The sequence below is a fragment of the Colias eurytheme genome, chromosome 18 (assembly GCF_061535395.1).
Source record: "Colias eurytheme isolate Ceu_HAF_F1 chromosome 18, ilColEury1 Martin Lab GWU primary, whole genome shotgun sequence".
Classification (NCBI taxonomy): domain Eukaryota; kingdom Metazoa; phylum Arthropoda; class Insecta; order Lepidoptera; family Pieridae; genus Colias; species Colias eurytheme.
The window spans coordinates 688,097-711,076 of NC_142997.1; the positions used below are offsets into that span (position 1 = coordinate 688,097).

The 22,980-nt window shown below is 31.5% G+C and overlaps 1 protein-coding gene across 1 annotated transcript in view; it reads right to left on the bottom strand.

Moving 5' to 3' along the window:
* Positions 1–9,204: 9,204 nt before the first annotated feature.
* side-IV (sidestep IV transmembrane protein) overlaps positions 9,205–22,980 on the bottom strand; it is a 238,471-nt gene continuing 224,695 nt past the window's right edge. Inside the window, exons 11-20 of the mRNA XM_090112285.1 lie at positions 21,980–22,110; positions 21,415–21,574; positions 16,320–16,476; positions 15,673–15,812; positions 15,086–15,222; positions 14,509–14,674; positions 11,458–11,611; positions 10,915–11,075; positions 9,687–9,835; positions 9,205–9,348 (exon numbers count right to left, since the gene is read on the bottom strand). Of these exons, the coding sequence (XP_089968411.1) occupies positions 9,205–9,348; positions 9,687–9,835; positions 10,915–11,075; positions 11,458–11,611; positions 14,509–14,674; positions 15,086–15,222; positions 15,673–15,812; positions 16,320–16,476; positions 21,415–21,574; positions 21,980–22,110 (1,499 nt within the window). The remainder of the gene's footprint in view (positions 9,349–9,686; positions 9,836–10,914; positions 11,076–11,457; positions 11,612–14,508; positions 14,675–15,085; positions 15,223–15,672; positions 15,813–16,319; positions 16,477–21,414; positions 21,575–21,979; positions 22,111–22,980) is intronic.

Consider the following 22,980-nt stretch of genomic DNA (forward strand, 5'->3'; position numbering starts at 1 on the left):
TACTTCTTACTTACGCCCACTATTTCGAGTGTTTAGGAACAAAACTAAACAACAAACTTGTTAAATGTATAAATGTGTAACTTGTCTCATATTTAGGAACAATTTTGACTCAGTTTTGTAACAGTCTATTGGCTATTTGGCAAAAGCTTCCAACAAAAACAGATAATATGATTTCGCGGAGTTTTCATAAGTGGCTAAAGAACTTCCGCATAAAAGAAAGGAAGTCAGATTCTTTTATTTTTTCTAACTTTCTTTGTGCAGAAATTGCTGTTGGAAATCTCAATTTGAAATGTATTTTGGCCTTTGAGTAATTTTAATGTTTAACCATTAGGGTGCATGGGATTTCTTTTAGGTTTATATATTATGTATGGATTTATTTTATTGTCTGTGTGTTTTGGTGGTGCTATAAAAAGGCTTTTTCGGTAGTTTTAAATGTGTGTACTCTATGGTGGGATAAACTAATTTTCTTTCTTTCTAAAAATAGATTATTTGTATCTGACTTTACATACGTCATCATGTCATAATACCAAACTATTTTCGATCCATGATCCGACCTGCATAATGCTCTCTTGTAACCTAGAAATATATTTCTCTGAGATTTCTTCTTCTTGAGATCTTACATAATTTAATCAAAATTAAACTATAGCTTTATATGCAAAAGATTAATTATCAAACAGACAAACACTTATGTACCTACATTTCTACTCCCCTTATACATTAGGTAGTCTCAAAAATTGTTTTAACTCATCTATCAAAACAACAAACTTAATCAAAATCCCTTCCGCACTGCAGTCAAATCACAACAGCTTCATAAAAATGTGATCAAAGGTATTTTAAAAAATAAGAGAAAGGTAATTTTTTTGTGCTCGATTAACTTTCATTTATCAATAACTCAGATGAGAATGAGTTGTCATTTCAGGGCATAATTAGTTACGGGATTATGGCCCCCGTACAAAGACGATCGGGCTATTAAATATATTTTTAATCGGAATGATTAATCTATGTAAAAATGTATTTTTTCTCTAGTGTTTTATCGTGTGTGTAACTTTCTTTGTAGTAAAATAAAATTGGTTTTTATCTAATGAAATTTTAGCCAATGTTGAAATTAAAGCGTCACTTGTATAGCACTTGTATAGGTATGCAGTTCTTTACTTTCTTGCGTTCTTGAAATGATATTCTCTAAAGTTAGTTATCACAGTTGCAAACTAAAAATTTGTAATTTAAAATAGATAGCTCAGAAGTTAAAAGGTATGAGGCACATGCAAATCGCGACTATTTTAATGATTGTTTTTACAGAAAATTAATAATAATGAGAAGAGTATTTTCCTTTCTTCAATCAGTAATAGGACCTTTAATTCACAGCTTACAACATTGCCTGGGCCAAACAATCAAGTTCTTAACATAATAAATGTTTACTAATAAACCAACTCCGTATCTTAGCTCACGATAGCCTTAATCAATACAAATGTATCCCCTCATCCCCTTAAGATTTATTTTCGTTACCAAAATCCAAGATTGAGTTTTTATCTATGCATATAGTTACCTAAAAAAATAAAATTATGTTCTTGTATGAAAATGTCACAGAAACAGACACAATAAGATTTTTTTATTATACTAGGCGCTTGCTCTGGCTTTGCTCAGAAGCGGGTTGCAAACTATATACATAGCCCAAGTCAGTCATGACTACAGTAGATATATACTGACGAAATATTTCAAAATAGATTAACTCATTCTTGACACTATTCTATAAAAATACACAATAAACTTTATAACAATACGGTTACAAAACACATTTATAAAACCGTACTATACTTATGTTAATCCTTAACCATAAGCGGTAGCGTTTTAACGTCCACCAATCGCGGAATTAATGGCCCCATAATTAAGTGACTAAGTAATTTATGGATCAGTTAGAACGCAATAAATTAGGAGTTAAGCCATGGTTGCCATTAATTACATTGATTTTGGTAACATCGGCTATAGGCTAGCTCTCAATAAGCTGCCATGTTGCCCAATTATTCTAGTTCATCAAATAATACCTGTATTTGCCGTACCTTGTGTTTAATTGAATAACAGTTAAGGATATCATCATAAATAAGTAATAACGACAGATTAGTCGTTTCAAAATCGAAGAATCAAATCTAATGAAAGAATGTCTTGAGAATGGAAAATATAGTTAGGTACACATAATAACATCGATAATGATGACGGGATTAATACTGAACAAAGTTCAAATTGAAAAAAAAAACTCTATAATTTCAATGGTAAAATTAAATTAAATTAGAAAATTATTCCACCACTAGAGCAAACAAAGATGAAGGAACGATTAATGAAATACATAGAATAAAAAAACGGAAAACGGAAGATATTCTACATGTTTTATATCTATATATTTTATTTTATTATAGAAGTTAAAAGTGATCTTATATGCAATTCGATAATATGCAATATAAACAATAAAAAATAGATTTAAATCCAGTGTCAGAATATAGATTTTATCGTCCATCAGAAAACAGATCAAAAGTTCTGTTTAATTCAATTTCTTCTCACGTACTAAAGTTTTATTATAAGTTATTAAGTTCAACAGATTTATGTTGTCTCATTTCAAATTTTATGGTGTTTATAAATATTTGTTAGGGCCATAGGCCATTATTCGAGTGTACCCACTGCGCATGTCGATATCGAAGTGATAACTCTTGTTACTTATAATTGAACTGATAAAACGAAACTACTGTATACCTACTTACTGTATTATAGCTGGGTTCATCAAAATAGTAGTAGCGAACATGTCCAGGAAAATAAGGTAAGATACAAATACCTATACCTATTGTATGTTTTTCTTATTTAAACTCAGAAACTAGAAGAACACAATTTTGACTGAGCTATTTTCAACAAAATATTACCTATTCCTTTCCATTACCTAAACCGTAGGTACTACTTCCTTTTCATTTACTATATTTAAAATCATGTAAGTGAGTGGGATGGGAGATAATTAAACTGAAAATGCTTTATTTTATAGCACTTAATATCAGCATTTAGTTAGATATTGTATTATCACAGTGCGTAAACACTCCTATACGCATCCAATTGAAAAATGTTGTAATTTGTAAAACAATTTATTGTGTTTATTTATTACGTCTAAATTCTAAATATATTTAATAATCCCACTTTAAATTCATGTTTGAATCGCGTCTCTTAATTAATTTGTTACTAAGTAATCTTAATATGTATATATATATAAATCTCGTGTCACAATGTTTGTCCCCAATGGACTATAACAATGGATTATAATAAAATTCGCACACCATGTGTAGTTCGATCCAACTTGAGAGATAGGATAGTTTAAACATGTAGGTACCACGGGCGAAGTCGGGGCGGACCGCTAGTTATTTATAAGTACCTAGTACCTACTTTACATATTACATGTTCAACTTGTCAAGCGGTATTACGTAATTAATCAAAGACATAAGATTTTATAACACTTGCTTTGTGTTCGTGGCTTTGCTTGCTTATAGTAAGGCGATAATAATGTAGCTTTACAACCTTTGCCTTTTTAAGAACTTTTAATTGATTCGTTAGTTTTTGAGTTGACTCGTAAGTCGTAACAAACATAGAACTAAAGATGTATTACTGTACTGTATGAATGAAAATTCTTTATTGCTATAGAAATAAAAATATAAAAGCATACAATACATTAAAAATAAGCAAAAGGCGGCCTTATAGCTAGGTAGCGATCTCTACCAGGCAACTTAAGAGTTGGCCACTTAAGTATAGGAATATTATACTTACTCTTCTTTATTAAGATAATAATAATTAATTGATTCTATTTAGTACTTCTCATAGATCAAGCTGGAGGTACCTAAGGTAAATATCAGAGAATTCAATTCTTACAGGGAAAAAATAAAAATAAAACACGAAAAACCATTAATGCTCGATATTTTAATTGAAAACATTTACAGAAACAAATTTGATTCTCCATTCAACAATAAACCATACTTTGTATGAATAGACAATTGACGTAAGTCTATTTGTGTTAATTTTTACAGTTCTTAGCACCGTTAGCACTAATTTAGACTAGACATTTTATGTATGTACATATTTACAATATTTACAGTAACCTTAAATTAATATCGTGACGACATTATTGCGATATCGTCACGATATGAACCGCTTATTCACTAATAAGCTAATGTTAATATTCAGAATAATTTACAAGGAAATTAATTTATCTAAACTACATAATATAATAATTTCGTATGTAAAAAATTCACAATGACACATTAAAATAAACATAAAATACAGAATACTTACAAACAATACACAATAATATTAAAAACAGTCTTTGAATACTGAAACATAACTTTACTCATAGTTTAAAATTATACAAAAATAAATATAAAAATTCATCAAATTACCGTCAACTAAAACTTCATTGTTACATTAAAAGAAGTTTCTCGAACATGATGATAAAGGCTTCAAAATATATTTCAAGACAAATATATATAAAATTCCATCAGTATATTCCTATAAAATACCATAGAAACAAATACTAGGAAACTGACATTTGAGAGCGTTATCTATGTAGCGTCAGATAACATTCTATGACGTCACTGGTTCAAAACTAACTGGAATATGTATTTTGACGGAATAGCTAAGTTTTACTGTGACCAATTAACTTTTAGACTAAAATTGATATAGTATTTTCAGTGTTTGATTTTACACGAGTATTATACCTACAAAGAAAATAAAGATTTTGACCGCAAAGTGTGTGAAACATAGTGAAACTTCGGGAAAATAATATAATGAATAAATCGCGTTTAAAATCCGATAAAATCTTTAATTTTTGTGTTAAAAAAATATAAAAATGCTTCATAGTTTTACCAATATAATTTAGAATATTGTTATTAAAAACCTTTACCATCACATCAAAAGTAAACTTCACATTTCACCCGGTTTCACATCAATATTGTCGTTAATTTGCTAATAACACTTGAGCGAAGTATTTACAAAAGACTTAACTAATTACGGCCACACACAGCATCAATACTAAAATTATAAAGCTATTGTTTGTTTGTTTGAACGCGCTAATCTCAGGAACTACTGGTCCAATATGAAAATTTCATTCGGTGTTAGATAGCCCATTTATCGAGGAAGGCTATAGGCTATAATCATCACGCTAAGACCAACAGGAGCGGAGCACTGCGGGTAAAACCGCGGGGCACAGCTAGTTATTAATATAAAGCTATTATAATAATATACTCCAATAACTTTGGCATACATTGCATGTTTTAACCAAGACAATAACGCTACATCCTAACATTTGCAGAAATGTAATACACATTCTCTTGAACAGAGGTTTTATTAAGAAGTTCCGCACATTTCAAACACAAAGCCTTTGCAAGTAATATCATATAAATTGCTCAAGGTATGTCTTTAACGAACGTAAATCTTATAAATAAAATTCTCGTGTCACAATGTTAGTCTGCATACTCCTCCGAAACGGGTGGACCGATTCTCATGAAATTTTCTGTGCATATCGGGTAAGTCTGAGAATCGGCCAACATCTATTTTTCATATGTACCACGGGCGAAGCCGGGGCGGACCGCTAGTATAATATATAATTTATATAGCATAGTTTCTAAAACAACAAAGACGTCTAAATTATTATGAACGAACCTAGAAGAAAGCAAAGAATTATATTATAGTCTGTTTAATTTTCTTTTGGTTTAAAATGCAAGGTAGGTAATGTAAAACCACGCTTTTTCAATCGTCATTTATTTCACTTGATAAAATAACTGTAACTCTTCTTTCACATCATGATTATTGTTTTTAAACTAAGAAAAATAAATATTTACATAATATTTGTGACTTCAAAATATTTCAATTTATTAACAGTATCGCACGAAGTATTTACTCTATTAACTATTTGGTCTTCAAAGTCCCGTGGGATTTAGAAAAATCCACGAAATCACATATAGTTGACATCTGCATCGATAATTGGGTGACAAACAAACAAACAGTTTGACAACTGACCCGCCTTTGACGAATTACAGACTTGTTAATTTGAAGTGAAACATGGCATACATTTGTATAAAAAAAGTAAAAAGTGTGAATGCCTACTTTTATAGTAATGTGGATAAAATATATTATAATATTTATGCTAAATTTTCATATTTAAGTATTTATTGATTTTAGGACACAATCATGTTTAAATATTTGAAGTTGGTAACTAAAATTTTTAATAAATAGAAAAACATTTTTTTATCTACAACATCATAATACAGTGTTTCTTTCATTTGATTTACTTTATTGGTAAAAAAACAAAAATTAATTGTGTTCAAAATATGGTCTCACCATTATTTAAATGGGACCATCCAGTTTACCAGGAAGGTATAAACCATAAAATACAGTCTAAATGAGAAACTCCTCCTTTTTTAAAGTCGGTTGAATAAAATCCACAAAACAGTATCAATGCACGAAACATAACTAATACTATTTAAAAGAAGCGAAAAATCAATCTCAAGATGGCGATCTTCAAACAAATTGCTGAACTTTGTTTTTCAATCAAATAAATTATCGTTGAAACGCCTCTCTTGTGAAGAGCCATTAAATTGGTTCAATTTTCTGAAAACCACGTCGAAGAAATCGCTGATAAATATTAGTGTTGATTTGATTTGCGGTCACGACCTTGTTGTAACTTTTAAAACCTTTTAGATATCGCCTCTTAGATAACGCTATCTTTTTACTTATCTAAATTATATTCAGAAGCAACCTCACTAATATTATTGTGTATTTAGTCGGGCTGGATATCAAGCAATACTAAACCGCTGAACAGATTTTGATATAATCAAGTATTAGATATAGCAGAAAATTCTATTTCAAACATAAACTTTATTTCAAATATCAAACCCATATTAATTATTATAGTATTAAATAAATCAAATAACGGATTTCTAGGAAATGGTACATTTAGATTTTAACTATTTTAAAAGTATAATTAAAACTTTACTGCATACACACCTATATAAAAAATAATATAATCCCAAAAATTATTACACATAATAGACTCTATTACCAGATACAAATAGCTCCAAATGACGTTAATTGTCATAATTTAGACGAAAATGATTAAAAAAATAATTATCTGCTATAATTAAAATTCTCATATAAAACAATCATGAAGCTATACGGCCTACGATATCCGGTATTGCATTGTTTAAAAATTAATAGCTTTGTGACAACATAACGTATTTATTCTACCTTTATATTCAATGACTTGTAATAATTGTAGATGACACATGAAACCAATTATTATTGTAAAGAATAAACCATTATTTTAAGATAAACCCACTTTGACTTTGTGTTGAAATAATGTTTGCACAATTAAATTACTTTTTGTAAAGTAAAGGAAATTTTCTGCATTCACACTTGCAGCACAATATACCATATTATTTTGGATGAAATATTTTGCAATCACACACTTCCATTTCATACAAAACTAGTTTCACTAAAACCCTTTGAAGATTATGTTTTTATCAGATAAAGACGGACAGAAACTCGTTGATTTCAATTTACGTAACACGACGTAATATAAGAGACAAGCTTGTAAATGAATATACGTTGGACAAATGGAAAATTGCATTTGGTCGCGTAATGTCTTGGAGTGGCCGTAATATCTCTGAGGACGTGGCATTACTTTTTCATGCAACTCTGTTTTATGTCTGATAAAATGTTTGAAATGTTAAATTAAGATATAGCTTTGCGTTATTTCTGTGGACAGTACTTTTGAAACTAAATAAATGAAATTTCAGTTCAAATAACGCGATGAAAGTCGTAATGCAGTGAAATCGTAAATTAAAATGTACCTAATACTTTATGGATATTATAAGAGATTTTTGATTAACTTTAAGATATTTTTTAAACATATTTCAATATAAAAATAAATAAATACAGTTTAAGTACATAATGTACTGTTCATTTAATATTGAATTTTTTAAAATATTAAATATAACATTTTGTTTTCAAAACGTGTATGTAATATTTCATTCAATTAAGATTTTATGAAAGTTGAATGAGAAAGTAAGACCACGTGCCAAATTAACTTATAACTACAGTTCGAATTAAAAACATTTTTACACACGTTTAAAGGAACACAGTCATCTTATTTATATTTACATCGGAGGGATTTTGAGCATTGCTATGAGTCAGTTTTAATATTTTTGCTATATCTATTGTACAAAGGTTACGTCAGAGCAAGGGAGCATTATGACGTCATGTATTTTAGCTACAGCTATCACTAAGAAAATACTTAAATAATATACAACGTTAATTAATCTGTTTATCGTTTATAAGAAAAACAACAGTAAATTGTCCAAAATAGAGGAATTATTTCATCTAATCGCGAAAACAAGCATTTTCTAAATATAGAGCAAACCTGATTTTTTAACTTTTAATTTTTTGTATAAATATTTGTTCATTGCAACCACTGAATATTAGAACAACAAGCCATTTCACAAATTAGCAAAAAAATGTCATATTTATTTTCAACATGCGTTGGTGGCATACTCCTACGCTATTTGCAAAATGTTAGAAGAAAGATAAAAATCATATTTAGCAAGTTTTTATAAATTGTATCATGTATGTTATTAACAGCGTTGTTATTTATAGCAAAAATGCTTACGTTGTTCTTGAGGTGTGTATTTTATATAATTTATATTTTTAAACACTCCCATGTTATTTTAAGATGTTTATCGATTTCCTTTTTTAGCAGGTGACTAAATCGTTAAGATCGTTAATATTATAATTGCTTATTAATTAAACGTTGAGGCAAAGAACTCAGCAGTTGTTTTGTTTACTGTTGAAATAAACGGTAGTTTGCTCTAGGTATTCATATCAGACCTGGTGTTCTGATGTGATTGCGTAAAACATACAAATTATACATTGCAAATTACAATTATTCAAGTAACATTTCTCTAGTTTAACCCCCTATTATGATACAAAAAAAAAAATTTAATGGGCCCTCCACACAATGGGCAGCGTTGGTCACTCGCCCAATATTATTGCCTCTACTCAGAGGCAATCACAATAGTGTAGAGGGCCTAAATGTCAATGATTGGCCGTAAACATCGCTGATTTGTTGGGCCGACGCTGCCCATCGTGTGGCCCATTAATACAACATCATCACAACAATGCTCCACAAAATATCTAAATGCAGCTCTCTTGCACGCGGTGCGACGTGGTGACGACCTCCGGCCGCAAGCGGTGGGCCGTGAGTGATGACGTCACGCCGCCGCCGGAGCTCGGGCTGGTGGTTACGCCCTTGTTCGCGCGACCCAGGCTGTGGTATGACTGTGGAATGCGGGTAGTTTGTAAAAAATATTTTTTATGCGATACAGAAATTGAGACACTGAACATCATTACAGGTACAGTACATGATTGTTATAATGTTATTTAAAATTTTAGACACAGAACATCGATAAGCTACATTAGAGGAAGCTGGAAACGCGATGCAATGTGGTCACAGAAAAAAACAAATTTCAAATCTTATTCTTGAACTACGATGGAAAGGACTAAAAATTATGCAAGTTACATGGCTAGATAAAATAGTGATCTATCTTTATCTAAATAGAGAAATCATTTTCCTGTATCAAAAATAATTTAACACCAGATAAAAGTCAAATACTCACACTAGTTAAAGGTATCTTATAATCTTTCTTCCTAAAGTCATAATACCCCCCACCATCGGGCTCCGACCTCGCGTCGTCGTTTTTACTTAACTTGCTGTTCGATAGAGGGCGCTGGAGGCTCATGTAGCCGTTCGATACCGGCCGTCGTTCTGTGTAAATAAATTATTATATAGAGAATCACGCTGCTGTTATAAATTAAGTGAATTTTTTATGAATTAATAATCGCTCATAGAGATGAAAAATTCTTCCTGATTTTTTTTTGTAATCGAATGTTTTCCACTTTGTATTAACATTTTTACATAAATATTCAGTTGATAGTAATTTCCTAAATTCTCCTAAATTCTTCAATAAGGAATATTTTTTAATTGTCTGATGAAAACAGAACCTAACGTTATATTTTAATAAATTGGACAAAAATTAAAGATAAAATCTGAACAAACAGTAACGAAGATATTCTATTTTATTACTTAATGAACAGACATTTTTTCCAATACATATTTTATTCCTAAATAATTTTATTTTTCGATAGGTAATATAGAATGTACACGTGTTCAAGTCAGCACCCAATTAACGTTGGAACAAATATTTGCTTTACAACCTTCGTTGTATGATTAAATATTATCGATATCAGCATCGTTAACAATGCTTATTACACATCGATAGTACAGTAGCGTTTATGAATTTAAAATGTATAGGAATATAGCTCTTGTGGTAGGTGTAAATAAGGTAGAATATCAGGTTGAGCGTCCCATTATACAATTTAGATAGCATTAAAATTTTACAAGAATATAAACCTTATGGTAGGTGTTAATAAGGTATAATCGGGATCACCGTCCTATTCGACGATTTAGATAGCATTAATATTAAGAAGAGTGTACCTTATGCAGAATATAAATTAGGTATAATATCGTGGTCAGCGTCTTATCATGTAACTAATTATTGATATAAGAATCGTATAGGAATATCAACCTTACGTATTAGGTATATAATTTAGGAATAATATCGGTGTCAGCATCTAACATAGAAATGTAAATAATGATTCGAAATTCAAAATTCTACAGAATTTAAGACTGCGCGTTCTATGCCAGAATGTAATCTCATTTCTGAAGACCTTACGTAGATACCATTCAAATAAGGTCCAATATCGGGTAAAGATTTTTCTAGGCACTAATACATTTTTGTTCCTTATAAAAATTCAATATCACAAAGGAATATCGACCTTACGTACCATATAAATTAGGTATAATATCGGGGTCAGCGTCATCCTGCGGCTCGTCCCGTAGTAGCGCACCGCCCGCGCCCGCCGACCCCACGCTGGACACCTCACCACGAACTTCTTGCTTCACTGGCGTGGGGCACTGCCCAGCGCGTTCGGTGTACATTGCTTCGCTGTTATGACGGAAATATGATATGAAATTGGTGTAGGGAATAGATGCGTCAAAGTAGGTATGCTAAATTACATTTTCAGAATTTTGAACGTCACTTTAAATTATACGTAAGTAATTTTTTGCAAAATTAACGTAACTTGCGATAATAAACTGAAGTAACAATTATAAAAGTAAGTATGTATTCATAAAGCCACGACATTAGAGGCATTTGAACAAATCTAAAATAAAAATTATATCTAGATACAAAATTTGAACAAATCTAAAATAAAAATTATATCTAGATACAAAATATACATTAAATTTAAAATAAACTATAAATAAACTACACCAAAAGTAGGTTATACCTAAGTACAAAAAACTACATTTTTTAATAAAAATCTCACCTCAAGGGAGCGTGTTTAGCAGGCAAGTGGCGGTGCCTGCTGGCGTGCCGGCGGTACAGCACAGCGAGGATGCCGCAAACAGCCGTCGCCAGCAGTGCTGACATCGCCGCGATCGAGGCTAGCACTGGGGATACGCCTAGCGAACTGCTTTCACCTACGTAAAAGATAGCACGTTATTAAAGACTTGGGTGGTAGTGGATGATGGCCTGATCAAAAGAAAAACCGAATATATAGAAGGGCAAATAATATGAATTAGTTGAATTATTATGATGTAAGAAGAGGAATAGGAGGTGACACTGACCGCTGAAAAATAATCAATTGTTACATCGGAATGCTTCAGAAAAAAAAATAGTTGATCTCTGTAGGTAAACCGTGTTTCTGGCAAATAAATGATCAATCAATTTTATAATTTTAGGCATTATACATCACAGAATCAATAATTACAACTTTCAATAGGATAAGCTTGGCTTAGTCACAGCAGTAAATCAAACACTAAATACACACATAATGTATTTCAACTATAATCTAGATCTGTAATGATATCCCTAAGCTACAATACCTGACATTATGCTATCTAGGATTATAAATAACGCCGAATAGCTTAATACAATGATTTGTATATTACCTATAGGTTTACATAAATTACTAGCTGAAGTCTAGAATTTGTCATTAACACTAGAGCGCACGCGCGGGGGACATAGGTCACCCAGTGCTATATATTGCTAAATATTTTTTTAAACAATCGTGCTTGAGTGTTGTTGTCTCAGGTATTCCTCGACTACCAATCACCGGACATTTTAGCAGCGTGTCAGCTTCCTTGGTGCAACGAAGTGTACTCTGCGAAAATATAAAAGTACATGGGTGACGCATGTCCCCCGCGCGAGCGTTCTAGGAAGTTTTTGAAATCATACAATTACGAGTGAAAATCAAGTATACCGCTTTTATTTTTACTGCTCTTATGATCAATTATTTATACTTTTAAGAAATTATTAATATATGGGTAACTAAAATCGAAATAAAATACTCATATTCGAGTGCTAGGACATACTTATTTTTTATCCATACTAATATTATAAATGCGAAAGTAACTCTGTCTGTTACTCAATCACGCCTAAACTACTGAACCAATTTTTATGAAATTTGGTATGGGGATATTTTGATACCCGAGGAAGGACATAGGCTACTTTTTATCCCGGGAAAATGACGCAATCCCGGAAATCCCACGGGAGCGGGAACTATGCGGGTTTTCTTTGACTGCGCGAGCGAAGCCGCGGGCGGAAACCTAGTTGAAAATAAAATTTTATTGGATAAGAACAACTTATTCTTAAACTTTATAATTAGATGATTATTTTTACCAAATTTGTAGTTTCTAAAGTAAAAAAAACTGATTGATCACAATAAGTAATAAATTAGTTACTTTTCACACAGGTTTATGTTTAGCTCATAATTTAAGTAAAATGAGAAAATATTGATATTTTTTTTGTTTCATCACTTAAAAATAAAGTTGATTCATAAATAAGTACTTCTTTTACTTTTTTAACTACGATTTTTATGAAAAAAAACGTGCGTCGTATTGGGTGACATATGTGACCCACGCGTGCACTCAAGGAAAATATTAGGCGCGAGCGCTCTAGTGTTAAGCTTTCGTGTTGGCACGCGATTGACTTCTTTCGGTATTTCTGAAATTGCATACGTAATTGAGACGTTGTAATGCGCTGGCTAATAGTTTTGAAGGTGCTGTGTCGAATGCAATGTCAGAAATGTGAATATTTTTCTGTATAAATTTTTGATGATTATTATCTAATTAACAAAGCACTGCAGTAAGTGTTTGATGTTAGAAATGACACAGCAAATATTACAAATAAGAAATTATTAATAGCCCTTTTGTCTTACCCCTCTCTATTACCTATGGAAAAATGTTGTAACAGGCATAATAAAAAAAGAACTACACAATTAATTACGTAAGTTAGTACTGTGCTGTTATAACATTTCATAAATCAAACGCCCACCATGAAAAGGCACTGAAAATAAAACTTATCCTAATCAAAGATTAAACGCAAATCTTGTCACGTCACATTAAAAACCAACAGAATTTTATTATCACAATTTACAAGGAATAAATGCCTTTCAAAATGAAGTCATTTCTTTTTCCGCAATGGCGTGACTCTGGTTCCAAGATTACAAGCGAATTCACGGCTTTATTATTATTGGGTAGTAAATAAACGGTCCCTGAATTAGATTGGGATTATCTAAAGAAAATTGCACTTTATTTCCATGATACAAGACTCGATTTCGAGCAGGCGCCCAGTGTGAATAAGTAGGTTGTAATGTAATTATAGTTTTATAGAGGAAAATTGGCTGAAGATTTTTTTTAGCCAAAGCAATCCAAGTTGAATTAAGGATCGCAAAATTTAGACGTAAGTTACTGCTATAAAGGTTAACACTGAATAATGGCGCATTTTTTAATTTTAAGGAATAAAATAAGTGACTCCAAATAACGTATTTTATTATTATCTGTAATAAACACAAACCTTTTTAAAACATACAATTTATGTGTAGGGGATTCTCCTTATGTGCAGTTATTATATTCAAGAAGAAAGTCAAAACTTTATAAAACTTGATTCCAAATTGTAAACTGGAAAAAGGGAACAAGTAAACAGGAACTTGCAAAAACTCCTTATAAGAAACCAATCATATAATTTTCAAGCCAAAAGCTCTATTTTTGTAAATGGTAATAAATTTTTTATAATAAATGAAGCTTGTTACATTGTCTCAAGCTAATAGCGTGGACACGATTTTGCTGCAATATGCGTTCGTAATTTCAGATATATCTATTATGATTATTGACCATATTATAAGCAGTTGAATCTGCTATTTGATGGAATGATTAGCGTGTTTATTGAATGACGACATTTAATTGAACGACTAGGCCAAACGTTAACAGCGCAACGGATTTTGATGCGTTTTTTTAATAGAGTGATTCGAGAGGAATGTTTATACCTATGTATATAAAATGCACTGAAATGTTAGTATTTGTTTATTATTCCTTACCAGTGAATTTAGCCTGTCCCTTTAACGTGACGTGTTCGATCGTGGACACGTCGCTCCGGCCCTTAGCGTTGACGGCATACAGGTCTATCCTGTAACTGACCCCTGGTGGAAGACCACGGATCTCGAAGTATGGAGGTGTCCTGTTTGTTGATACGTTGTACCGTACCTAAGGAAGATTTTGAAGCTTTAAAACTTTTAAAAGGCTTTTAAATACTAGTTTTTAAAATTTTGCTTAGCCAACGATCGTGGTTGCGGGTTCTAAAATTCGTTTAAATGTTTAAATGTTTTATTACTTAAATAGTACGTTACGTAGGTATAATATACTATGATAAAAGCAAACTTGTTCGGAATAAATAAACTTCAAAATGTAATACCTATATGAGGGTAGGAATAAAGTGTATTTTTATATGGCAAATAGTTAATACTTGACTTTACTTTTAAATTATATTAATTGATATGATGATTTGCAAAATACACGAAAAATAATTCTTCAATAATACATATATCCCATTTCAGCTTTCATAAAAATTCTCAGAAAAAATGCAACAAAATTGGCTTTACTAGGCTTTCCACTTACAATCAAAGAAGGTAGTTCAAGCAGTTCCATGAGGAAGGTCTGTGGGAGGCCACCATCGAAGTTCTCAACGCACTCCACGTATAAGGAGTCGAGGCTCTGGTTAGCTACCGTGCAGTTTTGGAGCTGAAATGGTCGACCTGTGAAGACATAGGAGATTGAGAATCTTCGAACTGATATAAATTGTTTAATACAAATTGTTATATAAATAAATACGAAATATGTGTATAATCATGTGTTTTATTTAAATTCAACTATGATGCCTAAATATAAATTAAAATAGATTGAATATTAATTATTTAGTATTCCACTGCAACAGTGCCACATAACTTTCATCCAGATTTTCGTATTTACTTCATACATCAAAACACAATACATATATTGATCGAGGGATTCGTATCAGATGAATCATGAATATATAAACAAACATATATTTACATTAAGGCAATTTTTCACGAAAAAAGAAATTGAAATAAAAATTATAGACCTAAAGGAAATTTAACTCACTATACTGTTATACACTATATACATATATTCTTAATAATTGTTTACAATCACCCTAAAAAGATAATAATTAAAGAAAATCTCACCAGCAGCGACCAACTGGAACAAGCATGGCACCTTCTGCTGGCCAACCGCGTTCTCGCCATAACACGCGAGGGTTCCGTACTCCATGTCCGTTGTTGGTGTGTAGTTCAGTGTTGATGTGTGCCCGTGGGTGCTGTATAACCTATGGAATTGAATATTTACAAGTAAAGTATTTGCAAGAAAAAGAGTGTTAATAAATCGCTTATGTTTTGTCTACAGTAAAATTTAAGGCAGTTTGCTGCCGGCGTGCATCGGGTGCGCTATTGGCATTTTGTATGAAATAATTTTGGAAAGGCGCAACCTTGGCGCTACCTTGGCACAACCGTGGCGTGCCGTCTCGACGCCTGTCAAAAATTCTTTCATACAAAATGTATAAGAAGGACGTGGTGCAAAACAGATTCAAGAGGTGCGCTTATGGCACGCCCGCGCCCGCGCCGCTTGTGTTTGACCCGCGCCTTAAGAAGATGACTAAATTTACAACAAGATGGGATAATATTTAAAAAACACTAAAGTTTTCATTTTTCTACATCTATCAATCTATCGATGTGATCACCGTCTCTTTTGATTCTCAGTTTAAAGGCAATAAAGTACAAATACAATAATATATCTCTACATGCAAGGAAAGGATCATAGATTAAAAAAACAGTACCGTGGCGGCAGTTCAGACTGCTCTCCAGAGTTGTTAAACGTCCAATGGAAGGAGACAAGCGCTGGGTTCGCGTCCACAGAGCAATGTAGCAGTACTGTTTCGTGTTTCAGCGCGCCGAAGAGCTCGTTGTCTCGCCTCTCAGCGCATACTGGTGCATCTGTGGATTTATGAGTCTGTGGTATATGTTGGAATAGGGGGTTTTGATACAAAATAATTAAGTCCTTTGTTCATGGTAAATATTTATAAAATAGTCATTGGTATGTAGTGGTTTAAGGAATATAGGTCAAAAATAATAGATGATTCATTTCCCTATGGGTTCACACTAAATAATTAAATTATTGCTAGTTATAAAATTAAAATTAAGTTAGCTTCAAAATATTCGCTTTGAAGTCTACTCATTTTATACAAACGTACGCATATTTTACGTATAACTATCCAAAACGTACAAAACTATTTTAATGAACTAATCAATTCAGAATTCTTGTACCTACATATAAATCGATAATTTAATAAGTCAGTATAAGAAAGAATTAATAATTTCCAGCTTTTCGACTATTCAAATAAAGGAACAGTAATAATAGTTAATTAATATTATCGCAGTAAAATAAGAAATGAACGCAAAGTCGAAGAAATATTCCAACTTCCTATCAAAAGACTGAAATAAAACATAATTAAACAAGAATTTCAAATGCACATTGCGATTCTAATAAAACTGTAGTACCACTTTAGAAAAATCTATTCCGTACACGTTTTTAAAATTAAATAGAAATCTATATGGCAGCGACATGCGGTATTAGAGAGAAAACATATGAAATATAAAGGTAGTGTTACATTGTGCGTAATTGGCAGGTTAATTAATATTATTAGAAAAATTTAGCTCTTTTTTCGCATTTAAAACTTTCTGTGTCGATAATAAACCGTATTGTAGGTATTCAAATAATGACAATATATTGATCTTATATATTTGTTTTATATCCTATGTAATATTATATTGTGCTTATGATTTATTTCATTTTACTAACGCGGACAATTTATTTGGTTTTCTGAATTTGAAAATGAAATGCTTTAATTACAATTCGTTTTACAATTAAATAAATAAATAAATAAATATTATAGGACATTATTACACAAATAAATATATTTAGATTTATCTTATTTCACTAACCACTACAAAATATGATTTAAAAATGAAACTATCTGATTGTGGGATGAACCGACTTATAAATAAAATTAATAAACGACAAAGCTTATTATGTAATATTTTTTAAATCGCTAGAGTAGTCCTCTTTATAATATGTATAAGTATAGATTATAATTTATTATTAAACTTGCTACATTTATAAGCATTTAAATGAAATGTTACCCAATTATCCACCTCACTAAACTTTACTAATTTATTTGCACAGTATCCGCGTAGCTGAATCAGTATAGATATAAATTAAATAAATTTAATCTAATGCTTGTAACTGTGCCCAATTTATACTTCCGATTTTACACACAGTACTTGCGAAGAAGGGTAAAGGTTCGATTCCCTTTGCACAAAAATGTAGTGTGAGTATTCTCATTTTTTAAATGACTGTTTGTTTTATTTTTAGTACCGATAAACAAATATTTTTCTTTAGAAAACATTAAATAAGTTAACATTAAATAACAATAGGTACTAGATAACCGTTCCTAATTATATAATTTCCGCCTAAATACAAATTTCATCGTGACACACACACAAACACACAATAAAAATAGTTTTTAAATAAAACAGAAGATGTCAACCAAGCTTTAGTTCAAGGAAACAATATGCACCTACCTTTTCATTTGATTATTGCGATCAATGATTGGCTTGCGAATACCAATTGAATATTTTGTTTTCATTGTATGAACCCTTTTGATTTCTTCTAATTGGATTCCAGATACTGATGTTTCTCTGATCACATTATTTTTACGTTCTTTTTGAATTACAACGAAGTTATTGTTTCGTTCAGTGTGTTTTATTAGATTGTACAGCTGTGTTTTTTCATCTTTAAAAGTTAGAAAGGTATTTATTTAAAGAAACTTATATTGTATACTTTAGGAAGAATATTAGCCAAATTGAAAACCAATCTGTCAACGTCGTTACGTTCTTTTTAAAAATTGTTAAAAATTGATTAATAAAGTCTCCAAGGATTCAAAAATTATTATCTTGAATTACGTTACTTACCTAAATAATTACATTATTGTAACTTGTAGATATTTTTTTTTATTTAACGGCTATTTAAGTATACCTATGTAATTTTCAGCCAACGTGACCAAAATATGTTATTTTCCTGGTCAAAATGCGCCTGGTCAGAATGAAATGAAATTTAATTTGTTCTAATCTTGCCATGTTTAAAGGAACTCTTCACACCAAGATTTGTAAACCACCTTGTCACATGAAAATCGAATGCTCGTTTCCATTGTCAAGCCCGTCTCATAATTGGATTACGTCACGTGTTTTCCCGTATCGTGCCGTGAGCTCAAACGCCCTAGTTTCTAGTTTACCACATTTTAGCGTATTAAAACTGTACTGCGCTTTTTTCCTTTTGTAAACATGGTTGTGATGAAAAATACACAGAAGTTTGATATTATTAAAACGTTATAGTTTGCTTGCGAAAGATGAATCTACGAGATTTGAAAGGGTTTTGTTATTATAATAATGATTATAAAACGAAGAACGAGTATAAATTAAGTATCTTATTACTAGCTTTCCGCCCGCGGCTTCGCCCGCGTTTTCAAAGAAAAACCCGCATAGTTACCCGTTCCCGTGGGATTTCCGAGATAAAACCTATCCTATGGGTACATTCAAGTTTCCCTCTACCTATATGTGTGCTAAATTTCATTACAATCGGTTCAGTAGTATTTGCGTGAAAGACTAACAAACCTGCATACATACACAAACACATACATCCATCCTCACAAACTTTCGCATTTATAATATTAGTAGGAAGGATTAACATCATTACTAACAAAAGCTGTACGATTTGAGATGTACCAAATCTATCTTTTTCATTATAAAAAACATTGCAAGTTCGCTCTAAAAAGTATAATAATAATTTTAATAGCCTCCAGTTCTAGTGTGTGCTGATATAAAATGTGCATTTAGTAAAGCAAACAATTTTCACGAGTGATAAAAGTTTACGTTAGAACGTCGGCCATTTTGTTATGCTGTTCAAATTACGTGACCGGTGCTCTGAAATTTTTATGTAAAAATTTTAGCAGTGGAAATATTTTAGTAGTGTCTACGTGCTAATTGTGGATAAAACATTGTTATTTTGTATAGAAATAAAGTTTTTAACACTTGATACGAGGTAACTTTTTGTTTGTATGTGACTTGTGAGTTACTGCTCTAATTTCTTGCGATTAATGTTGAAAAGTAAATAAATTAACGTTGTTAAAGTTAAAAGTGCGCAAAGTTCATATAAGATTTAAGTTTTTTATTATTAATTTAAATTATGATGTTGTTGCTCTATTTTTCAGAAAATATAGAGCAAAAGGTATAAAAATTTTAAGTAAAAACGGTAGTAAATTCTCAGTATAAACTTTTTACACTCGTCTGAAAACTGTAATTACTCATTATCATATTAATATACGAATATATAATGCTGCTTCAGCAATAATACATTGAGTAAATACTTGACTACACAACTGTGTTGGTAGATAAATTCACTGATTCTAAAAATAAGTTAAAAAATACGCCTTTCATAGGACGATTTGACACCAATTTTTTATATAGGATCCATTGCCCTCGCTAGGGTCTGAAAGGGTTTCTGTAAGCCCTACTTAGTCATTGTTACCGAACCTGAATCGATTGACGATAGATTTGAGCTTTTATTCTTTTTATCAGTAATGAATTTATCACTTAAATGTGAACACCTTGTGATAAATCTTGAACTAATAGGTTTGATTTGTTTTATTCCCACTACAGATACGAGTTTGTGTTGTTGGTTCGTTAAAAATTGGAATAACAGACAGAAATATTATATTAATTTAATTATATTAAAAAAGTCTGATTGTTTCTGCATTGTTGTATAAAACTAGCTTTCCGCACGCGGCTTCGCCCACTTTATAGAAAACTTAACAAATCAGCTTCCTTAAGAACCACTCTATCTATTTAACGCGTCAGAAGTGAAACTTCTTTAACGAGATTTGACAAAATCGTCGCCTTACTCCATCCACGTGACGGTGTTGCCGTGACACGACGTTGAAATTTTACTTTACACGCGCCTAAAGAAGTTACAATTCAAAAACCTCATCCTTGCGAATGAAATGAGACTATAGTAAGTATATTTTATCGTGATTACCTAAATAGGCCACATGGCAAATGCATTTCGTATAACTGAATCGTATTCACTTTTTTAAGCAGATTTTCCCTGCACTTAGCCGGAGAATAAATGGATGATCCAACTTTAACTATGGAAGGCTAACAGGCAAATGGAATTTCACAATGAAATTATTACTAAACAGTTTGTAGACTAAATTGTCCTCCAATGGTAGATTTTAGCCGCTCTAATTGAATCGGGTTGGGAACCATAACTACGCCATGTGGGTAATATATGGCATAATTTAACAAGTTATAGTGTATCTGGTGATGGAGTTTGATAATCATAGGTGTCTGTTTATTCCAAAATTCAAAGTTTGCAAGAATCATAAAGAATATTGTAATCACTGTAGCAAATAGATGAAAGATTAATCTTAAGGTATTTTAATTATGTCATTTACTGCACTTAATTATTCTTTTTCAATGTATATAAGGTTAAAATTCGCAAAAGTAGCCTTGAGAAATATTCATATACTACTTATATACTAGCTGTTCGTCCCGGCTCCCCCCAATTTTTTGTCATTCATTACAAATTTATTCATTTTAAATTTAAATTTAAATCATTTCTTATACTAATCCCAATAGTCACGAATCCTACTAACCTAAAATCACTAAAATCAATTCAGCCGTTCTTGAGTTACCAATAGTGAAACTAACACGACTTTCCCATAGAAATTAATGACTTTAACGTGATTTATTGATGATATTATTAACCCGACATTTCGCATACTTTTCTTTTATAATACAGATAGAAGATTCACTTACATCGAACCAGCAAAGAGACAGGATTACTTGTTCCCTTCCCTTCGCTGTTCGCAGCCATACATGTGTAGTCGCCCGCCGCCGCTCGCGTCACGCTCTGTAGTACTAAACTCTGAGCACTCAGAATTATGCCGGCCGCTTCGTTGTGATATATTTCTGTGTTCTAGAAATAAAATATCAATTAAATACTCATAGGAATCATTTTTGACGGAGTTAACAACACACACCTGTTTCTAACAAAATATGTATAATTACTGTATTTATTGGCATAGACCTGATCATTATTATTTTAGCAACAGAGAAAAATAGATGGTTGTTTGTCATAGGGTCATGAAATACCGAGTTTCAACCTATCAGACAAGATCAAACCACCAAAAATGCACTGTAATCATCGCTCTTACATAATTAATAAAATGAGCATTAACTATTTAACACAAAAGTATTCAACCAAAAATTACTTTCAGAACAAGACACTTTACAACAACCTTCTTCTATGGTTTATACCATTTACAAATACACCAAAAGTAAAAATCTAATCAGCAGTCTTATGCCTAGTATAACTACTTACCCCATGAAACCAAACAAGTCTATGTGTCTTCGGGTTAGCTTTGACAGTACATTCAAAGTACACGTCGTCCCCTTCTTTGATCTCATCTGGGTTTAAATTGGATCCCATCTTCAGGTCCACGATTGGTACATCTGAAACAAGATAATTTTTATATTCTGAGTTACTGGAAAGCAATATTACATACTGCTTAATGAGAAACTCATACAACAGATTAGTAAATACTAAATCGTTACTTTTACTTTAGGTATAAACAACTAGCTAACCGCCCGCGGCTTCGCCCGATTTGTCTAAAACCTAATAAATTATATACTTAAACCTTCCTCTTGAATCACTCTATCTATAAAAAAAAACCGCATCAAAATCTGTTGCTCAGTTTTAAAGATTTAAGCATACAAAGGGACATAGGGACAGAGAAAGCGACTTTGTTTTGCTATGTAGTGAAACCTAAGACAGCTGCAGCGGCTTATATTACACGTATAGTAGTATGTATCTACTATTAATTTAAAATAAATATTAATATTATAAAACTGAAGAATTGGTTTATTTGTTTGAACGCGCTAATCTCGGCAACTACTGGTCTGAATAAAAAAAAATTTCGGTGATAGATATCCCATTTATAACGAGGAAGGCTATAATATATCATCTCGCTAAGACCAACAGGAACAGAGCAATTCGGGTAAAACCGCGGAGCACAGCTATTTTAAAATATATAATAGTAGTATCTACTATAAATAAAAAATGTATATATAAAACTTTTCATTTCAGTTCATTCATTTTCAGTTCATTTTCTTACAAAATTGGGCGTAGGTATATAATTTTGTTAAGTAAGTAATTCTTATAACAGCATTTAAAACATTCCTACCAACAATATCTGTAAATGAATATGAAAAAAGTCACTCTCTATCGTATTTTATTATAAGCAATACTTTATTTCTAATTGAGACACTAAAATACATGTTTATTTCAACATAAAAACTCTACCATCACTAAATTATATTGAG